This window comes from Plasmopara halstedii, assembly GCF_900000015.1.
Source record: "Plasmopara halstedii genome assembly, contig: Scaffold_323, whole genome shotgun sequence".
Classification (NCBI taxonomy): domain Eukaryota; phylum Oomycota; class Peronosporomycetes; order Peronosporales; family Peronosporaceae; genus Plasmopara; species Plasmopara halstedii.
Genome location: NW_020187244.1, coordinates 861,688 through 870,888, shown reverse-complemented (window position 1 = coordinate 870,888; position 9,201 = coordinate 861,688). Strand labels below are relative to the sequence as shown.

General features: G+C 46.8%; 1 protein-coding gene across 1 annotated transcript; it reads right to left on the bottom strand.

Moving 5' to 3' along the window:
* Nucleotides 1–8,731: 8,731 nt before the first annotated feature.
* PHALS_08667 (uncharacterized protein) lies at nt 8,732–9,043 on the bottom strand (the record flags this gene model as incomplete). The annotated part of the gene is made up of 1 exon (XM_024724058.1): nt 8,732–9,043. The coding sequence occupies one exon, from the start codon at nt 9,041–9,043 to the stop codon at nt 8,732–8,734; it is 312 nt and encodes a 103-aa protein (XP_024574973.1).
* Between the last annotated feature and the right edge of the window lie 158 nt (nt 9,044–9,201).

The following is a 9,201-nucleotide window of genomic DNA, read 5'->3' as shown; positions in this document are numbered from 1 at the left end:
GCTCAAATAATCAGAGAAGGTGCACAGAAAGAAAGCTACGGATAAAGCGTTCCGCGTAAAAGGGATTGCTAGAAGGCTCAAAGGTGAACAAGGCAAGATTCTAAAATGGTGATCGCTCCCTCTTAAAGACCTTTTGGGCGACGTCTTGGTGTCCATACAATCGGCTGGCAAAATATCAATATTTGATACATTAGAAGAATTGATCTCCACGGACTCAGAAGCTGAACGAGCGCTGGTTGCGATGAGAAGAGCAGTAGCCACGTAGAGGCACCGCGCATGAGGAACAGAGTTAGTGAAATTACTGATTTATGGAACTGAGGCATATATCTTGACCACCCTATCTGTTTGTTGAAGTAGAATGTCGGAATAAAAATGTGCACTATGCTCATGATTACAATACACAGTTATTCGATAAATAAAATTTAACATATACACAGTATTAACGTGTGCTCAAAGCGTATGTGTCAACGCAATATGTTAAGAGTAGAGAAGTAAATTATTTAATCGACTGATGTCTCTAACTTTGACTTGACCGTCCCTCTTGCACTTGTGTTAGACTTATAAGCTTCTATATTTCTACCTTTTATCACGCTTATTGTGCGAGGATATTGCTAACAATGTTCCTTTCATCCATTACGTTTTAACGAACCTGTGCGAGACCTAGAAAAGCCAGTATCCTGATTAGTGGTCATGATTTGCAGAATATACATAGAAAGGATTGGTGGTATTGATAGCTTGTAAGATATAATTTCCTCCCGTTTAAAGAAGACTTCGAATCTCACAGGCCGCATACACACAGAAATTGGAATCGTTCAGAGCGGAACCAAGAGTTTCTTAAATCACCAATCGCTCTGCTATTTCAAGAGTACATATATTAACAAAACTGTTATCTAAATATTTGCGTAAACATTTAACTCGTTTTCTTTCTTAACAGCATCGAAATTCTGAAATTCTCATATACCGATATTCTGGAACTGATGTATACCACTATTCCTCCCAGTGTACTGTTTCAAACGAAGTTCGTAATCATTAAAGCACCTTCGCCCTCACTCGGCGATACACGGCCTAGTCGAAGGAGGAGCGTCAAATTTTCCCTCTGCACGAGTCTTAAACTTTTACCCATTCAATTCGCATGAATTGTTTCGACGACGATATCCAGCTCTTTTCCGATATCATCGGAATACGAAAACTGGTCTTGCTTCAAAGTGTACCCTACCTGATATCCAAAGGTCGACAGCCTCTTCTCATTTAATACCTGAAGCCGAGAATCGGTGGCACTCTGGTGCGATGTCAAAAAATTACCGAATTTAGATATACTTAATGTTGACCACACTGAAAAGTATGGTGTTCACACAACATGTGTAATGGAACCTGCATAGCTGTGCCGAAGCGAGTCGATTTCATTCTTCAAATTTGTTTCAAATAACAAAGTTCATACATTTTCTGCTTCTGCATAAACAATGGTGTGTATTCCTTAATTTTGTTATGAAATAATCGGCTTAGAAAGGTTTTAAGGCCTTTTAATCATAATAAATGTCACTTCACCCTTTTCTTCCTTCCTGGTTCACATAAATCGACGTCTCGCTGGTAACAGATTTAGATCTCCTCCAGTAATTGCATGTACAAGGACGGGCAATTCCCGTTACACTGTCTGTCTGCGGAACGCGTCGAAGGGTATTCTACAAAGCGCAATCCATTCGATGGTATAATCACTATATGTAGCTGATCGGCGGTTGACGTATCCAATTTTATGCCGAGCACCTTAAAGAAGCTTACTCAAACATCGCTGTTAAGTAAAAATGGTAAAATTGCTATCGGCAAGCCATGCTGTCGATGCACTCCGTCAAATAATGGTATTTTCAAGTCAGATTCCTGCTGACAGGAGCGAGATGAGCCATCGTGCTCGAGCGGCACACAAAAATTATAAATATGGTACTACCGGGTAGTCTATCACACTTAATCACTATGTCTGTAGAATGGTCACATCATGACAAGGATGAATTATCCTTTAATCTTCATTAACGGACTACTTCTTGCGACATACAACCACCATACAGCTCCACCGGCTTTTGTACAAGAGATTGAGATACCCAGTCGCTTTTCATATTAACATTGAAAGCAACAGCACACAGCTGTTCTGTACCGTCCCGCGAAAGATTTACTCGGGACACAGTCGTTCTTTCTTTTTTCCAGCGATACATTCTAGTGACCACGCTATACCATCACCTTTCTCTGTCTTATATTACGACTTCGGCTTCCGATTCTATTTCTCAAGCTCTTCTCGAGGTACCTACTAATACCATTGGAGCCAATACCGAATCCCCCGCACTGCTTGAATTTTTTTTCGGTAGAGGTAAATTTAAGACTCGCAAATGCAACGCAAGGATACGGATGAGTAGCACCTACCTTTTCAATTTCCAGTTGACCCATGGCTTATACAATCAAAACTTTGGCGTGACAAGAATTTGGTCGTTATGGAAGATAAAACCAGAACTAGTCAACGTTTTACAGTGTCAAATGCCTCGATACCCACTAGAAGTTCAACAGTGTTCCTATCGTAAAGACACAGCTATTGTATTCGTACTCGGTATTTTCAATGACTCTAGGTTCTGTGAAGTGTTCTCGTGTATGCGTCTGACGTATATACACGACACTCCTGAATCTTTCAGGTCCTCATACGGCTTCACAAATCCCGAAATATTAATTTCAGCTATCAAACAAACCTGTCCTATGCTACCTATCCTTGGTAGAGAATCTGCAGGGGGGCTGCCGTAGATGTTTTGCTTAAAGAAAGGTCAGTAAAGCCAGTACGAGGTAGTAGAACCAGTAAGAGTGGTGTAGAACTAGTACGAGTGTAGTAGATCTCAATCCGCAACCTCCAATAGACTATGTCGCTCAAAATCCAAACTGTATTTATCCGTTCAGTTTGCGGTAAAGCCGCTCATATCTTGATCTCCAAGTTACCTGATTGAAAAATAAACTCTAATTGAAATACATAACTTCGGGCAGTCCCACCACGTAGTGGCTTCTTGTTAAGGTGTAGCCTCACCATTGCGTGGTTACACCGTCTTGTGAGACCATACCTTTGTACGGTCACACCAGTTTGTGTAACGCAACCTTTTATACCAGGGCACGTGTAACCCCGTTACACTCTCCCCTATCAAAATTGTGAATATCCACAATTCACAGTTAACTGTCGCCTCGTACGAGGCTCGCATGTCTGAGACACCTTTACGTTCTAGAGAACATCTTCGTGCATTCTCCGCCCAATGAACCCCCTGTTTCTATGCAAAACAGCTGCTGTATCCGAGAGCCCCCGCGGGCAGGGCCCTTCTTCGTCTCCTGCAAGCTGTGCAACTCCGGATGTGGCTTCACAGGAAGCACATCCTCAGCATCAGCTGAGTGCCGCACACCGCGCCTGCCACGGGCGATGGATTTCCTCGTCGAAGATTCGGAGGAAGTCGACTGGGAGTCGGATAGTTCTTTCCCAGGATGGAAAGAAGAGGAAGTGAGGTGCATCAACGACGCGTCATGAGCCCTGCTCGAGCTTTGCGGACATCGTGTTCGTTTTACGACCTCTAGACTTCCGGATGAAGTGGTACCATTACCAATCACCTCGACGAGGCACACAGAAGCAACGGTTGGAGGCTGCCCACAGGGCAGCTCCCATACGCTCGAATTCACTTTTGGTCCTTGGGCTTTGTGTGGAATACGGCTTCCGCTCGGCGGATCCCGCTACTGGTGCGGAGATGCGATCACTTGATCGTTAGGCGTCTACGAAGTCGGGCCTACGGCCACAACACAGCTTGACCAACGAAAAGCCCTTGAGCTCGCTTCTTGAAACCTCAAGAAATCCCATTGAATAGGTACCGCCCTCGACTTCGCGCTCAAAAAGAGGCGCTCCTGTACCCGCAATATGGACTATTCCAGTGGTGTTCTCCCCTGGCAAAACTACTGCATGATAAAGAGCCCTTTGAGAAACGGTGCAGCGGCACTGGAACTTTTATCGCTGCCTGACGTACTGCGGAGCCAAAAGGAAGTGGACGTGCGCGTAGAACGCCATCTTCGGTTCAAGTTTGTCAAACTCAATGCAAAACCCGGACTTTCTACGTATTGACGCCATGCAACCTATGGAATCATCCATAACACTCCCGTAGCTCTGTGGTTTCTCACAAGGGTGAGTCTACGACCACAGTCATGACTTGTGCTCAGCTCATGGCTGTTTGGCTTATCCGGCCACTGCCGAGAATCGCGGGACGTACAACGACGCGGAGTGCCATGAATCCTTTGATCATAAACGTCCCAAGACGTCTAGGCAGTCGTGTTGAAGTAGCTTCTCAAATTCCCACGAATTCTCTGAGTTTGGGTATGCCCGCCAGTTCACAAGAAAGTGGGTTTGGCCCTGCCGACGACGTCGCCCCACAAGGCATTGTGGATGCAACCGTTCTCTTCGAGAGGAGTCGGCGGCGGACGATGACGACTCGGTCGATCGCTGTTCGGTGACTTGCAATGCTCTTCGAGCTCTTGATGATAATATCCGTCGCCATCGGCGCTCTGCACAGCATCATGCTGAGGTCGCTACAGCTGTGCGGAAGGCTTCGAGAGCATAGAGCCTTTTTTTGCACCAACTGCCTCGCGTTGAGGACTATCGCGCTCTGTCAGAGCGGCTCGAAGCCGTCGAGCAGACAAATGTATTGCTTTGTTCGACGGTGGAGCGCCTATGGGCACCGCTCTGGCTTCAACGCTTCCGCGTACACTAGCGCCGGATCCCGGAACGGCTTGAGCAAGCCCACATAAACACCGGATTGATGCGCATTCTTCTCGGAAGGTCTAGCGTATACGCAAGGTTCCGCTTGGCCACAACCTTGAATGGTCCGATAAACTGTGGATGGAGCTTCGTCTCAAAGACAGCAAAATCTGCAGAGGTAGGAAGTTTTAAAATTAAATAAAATCAGGTCTCCGACCTCAAAGTTTTGAACATTTCATTTAACTCTTTCGTCTTCATATTCCTGCCGCATGCTTTGGCTTTCAGCCATCGCGTCGCGAACGTGTCGTAAGACACTCAGTGTGGTAGACAGGAAGTCATCGACTTCCTCACGAACAGTGAGAGGGCTGACATCAGCTAGCCGCTCGGCTATTCCTCTCCCACCAAGCTCAGAACCATGGGATACCGGCGTCAGCGGAACGCGAGGATGAACGACTTCGATCACGTTTAAAAACGTCTAGCCGGTAGACGCATCCACTGCATTGTCCAGAGCGAACTCCACAAATTGCATCTTGGCGCTCCAGATCCTCGACGTCTCAGCGCAGACGCTACGAAAAACGTCCTCAATGTCGCAATCTACGCGCTCAGCTTGACCATCGGTCTGCGATTGTTTCGCTGTTGACATAGCCAACTTGATGCCCAGCACCTTGAAGATTGTCGACCAGAACTTCCCCGAAAGCGTGTGTCTCTGTCAGAGACAATTAACTCCGCTAGTCCATGATGTCAGTGTTTTTGACCCACAAACAGCGTTGCTGTACCGACACCGTCGGTGATGCTCGTCACCACCGCAAGATGAGCCTTCTTGCTCATACGGTCCACAAAGACCACCACACCTGTGTTGCCTGCCGGGTGTTTCGGCAGGCCAAACACAAAGTTTATACTCATGGACTGCCAAGACCGGGAGAATATCAATAAAATTAGCGGCAGCGCCGCCGCATTCGGAGAGAGTTTCATCTTTTAACTCACACGTGCGTACATAAGTGCTCGTCCAATTGTACAGCTTGGACCACCAGTAGGGGCAGCTCACAGTGATGTACACGACTGAGATGACCACTGAGTGGGATGTCGTGAGCGTCATATAGGATACGGTACATCAACTTTCCATCGTGAGGAACCACAATTCGTGGCTTAACCTTCAAATCGGGCCATGTCATACGAAGGATGAGGTCATACCTTTAATCATGTATAAGACTGAACAGCGTTCCACGCTGCTAAATCAAGAAACTTGACACTGAAGTCTACAGGGACCCTCGACACCGTGACACAAGCCCCCGTTGCAAACAGTGACGGTGTCACTCAACCGCGCTTTCAGCGCATCAGCATACATCTGCCTTCCTTCCGTCGTGAAGCGTCGAGCATAATTGACCGACGCCCCGGAGTCGACAAAAGGTCTTTTATGGGTTCCAAAGCCCTTCACGGTCGCTTTCACGACCAGCAAGCCCGGCTTGCATACACGTTCCGTACTCAAGACCGCGGAGATCTTCAGGGTTAAGCCCTGCTGCCCTCTACCTCTGTGAGGCTCAACAGGACTCAGTTGATTCCCGAAACGTAGCCCCGTGCCTACTGGGTGTTGTTGTTTCCCAGCGACAAACCAGACTGGTTCAAAGCGGGTCGTCACGCCTTGCGCAGGGGACAGGCATTATAAAGGTGACAAATGCCTCCACTTATGAAACACCGTCGGATGATCGAACGCTGCCCGACAGCTCGAAGCTCTTTTCCCTCTTTCTCAGCATAGCTGAGATCCATTTACTCATGTCCACTCGAAGATATATGAGAGTGTACATTTCAACCAAGTCGTGCCGACCTAAAGCTAAATTCGGCATTCAATGTTACACTATCCACTTCTTCAAAAGAAGGTGGATGTTCACGAAAGACTTCCATTCTGGCCACGCCACTGCGTTGGCTCTTCATAAAGACGCTCAGTATGATCGCCTCAAGGAGAGGATCAGCTGCCATCCCGGCATTGTAAGTTTGCTACTCTTAGACAAAGTTCAACAGCTCCTTCTTGCCCTGTCGAACGGCAAGAAAACGCGATCGCACGTGATATGCCTGGTTAGGCGACGAGAACACTCGCAAAAGCTGCAGCTTCAGCTCCTTCCAGGAGGGAATTCCGCCATGACCGAAATGTCATTCTCGTGCTCGACCCCACTAGCGCTACGCGCAGTTGCTCGTTCCGGCGCATGGCGGATGCCATTTCCATCTTGGCCTCTGTCTCCCAGAGTAAGGGATTCTACCCATCCTTCTCCTCAATGGTCTTAGCGCTAACCATAAGCGGCCTGGGTCGAACAGATTTACCCGTCGTCGACGCCGACCCTGAGGCAAGCAGGAGAATTGCCGAATCTTCACAGAGGATCACTCGAAACGACTTAGGCGTCGAATGACTACGAGTGCTATCAAGTGCAGCAGGGCTGCCATAGCTCTTTGCGTAGTGGAAGCTATGCGAGATCGCCGACCTTACGTTCTATACTAGAACCAGTACAAGTATAGCGGATCGCAATCCGCTATCTCCATGAGTACCCAAAACACTTACCCAAGGCAAATACATTCTTCGGCTCAGAAATTAAACTGTATTTTTCATTTTACTTGTGGCAAAGCCGCCTATATCTTGATCGCTAGACTTCTCCAAATTAAATAGTAAAACTTAATTAATATGCATAACTACTGGCAGTCCCGCCACGTGGGGGCTTCTTGTTAAGGTGTAGCCACGCCATTGTATGATTAGACCGTCTTGTCTAATTCACCACTTTGTACGATCACACCATCTTGTGTGACCCACCCTTTTATATCAGGGTACGTGTAACCCCCGTTACGGAGTCACCACTTTTGCAGCTAGTTTCTATTGACCACGACCACCATGAGGTACTATTGTACCTCATAATACGACACACTTCTTTCAATAGGGATCCTTGTGTCTACTTACAGCTAGCTTTTCCGTGAGAGGTTTGTTGTCCGCTCTTGCATGGGGCCTGAACATATGTACCTCTCAGACGACAGAAAGAAGGCACACAAGGCGCAGATGTTCTATGTAGCAGTAGAGATATGGGCAGAACCGATCATTCGCTAAGAGATCTCTATATTTTTCAGTATGACTAAGGCTAATCGTCTCTGGCGCGCTGATCGACCTTCTACTTCCGTACCCCATCAAACCATCGCGGCAAAGTTTTTTTGCACTCCTATTCTCCGCGATAATGCGAGCGCCACCGCATTCTCATTGGGCTAGACGCGGAGGTGGTGCGACTCACACCCGTTCGAGGAGATTCCTCAAAATTGACATGCCTCTAAGCTGAGGCATGTCAATTTTGCGCGCGACATCCCAGCTTGAAGATCACAAGATCGACGCGTCGTAACTTCATTTGCAGCAAGGCCGAACTCGTGGTCATTTCAACTCTTATCAGCCAGGAAGCATGTTTTCTGCATCCCGGGCTGGAACGCTCAATATCAGTGCTCTAATGTTGAGACACATCGAGGCATACCGTAAAGCGCTCTTGATTAGCCTCGCTAGCGTATTTTAAAAAATGATGAGCGCCTCTAAGTGAGTTATTACCGCTTTCAGCTTTCGACAATCATTTCCCTGATCCCGGTCAACGTTAACGTTTGATTATTATGCTGGTATATCGCTTGTGAGGATAGATATTATAGAATTTCTGTCTTTTTCGACAAAGGTACAGACTTCACCACTAGGTCATGGGACTAATCGCAAGTGATTTCATGTCGAATCGGGTTGTTACCAAGCTTTATGCACATATGAAGTTATCAGGGGCGTTGTGTCCGTACACCACTTCAAGGAGCAAAAGCTAAAGGAGCTCAAGTTACTAATTCTTCTATTCTTACTCGCTTATTCAACAGTATATCGATACAAAATTAATTCAAGCAAAAAATGATACTCCCTCTATCTCAAAATAAACCCCGTGAACGCACTTAATCTTTGTCTCAGAATAAATACCCGGCTATGTCAAGGTTGAATGTTTATTGTGTAGAAATGAAGGCTTTGGCTTGCTCTATAACCTCGTGAGGACATATGAGTGTGACCGGCAGTTGCACTTTCTTCTGCATGGAAGCTTTGCCCATGAGAGGAATTTTGTAATTGTTGTCACCATTGCCTTTCATGACTTCAATTATGCAATCTTGCCAGGTTAAGAAGATGTTGTTAAGGATGTCTGGATCTATTGACCAGAACGCCTGTTTTGTTGCTGATACCAGCCCGTCGATGGTATATATAGGAATCTGATGCTGAAGTGACTGTATGCTCCTAAACAGCCCAAGGTCTAGGACGTTCATATCGGGGCTATCAGGAGGCTGACAATGCAGCGAAATGTTGAACCCGTCTTTCTTCAACTCGTTGACTAAATCAGGATCGTCACCGGATGGATGAGGCCTTGCATTGTCTTGCTGGATGACAATTTGATCGCTGGTCTTTCCACGCCACGCTTTAGGCT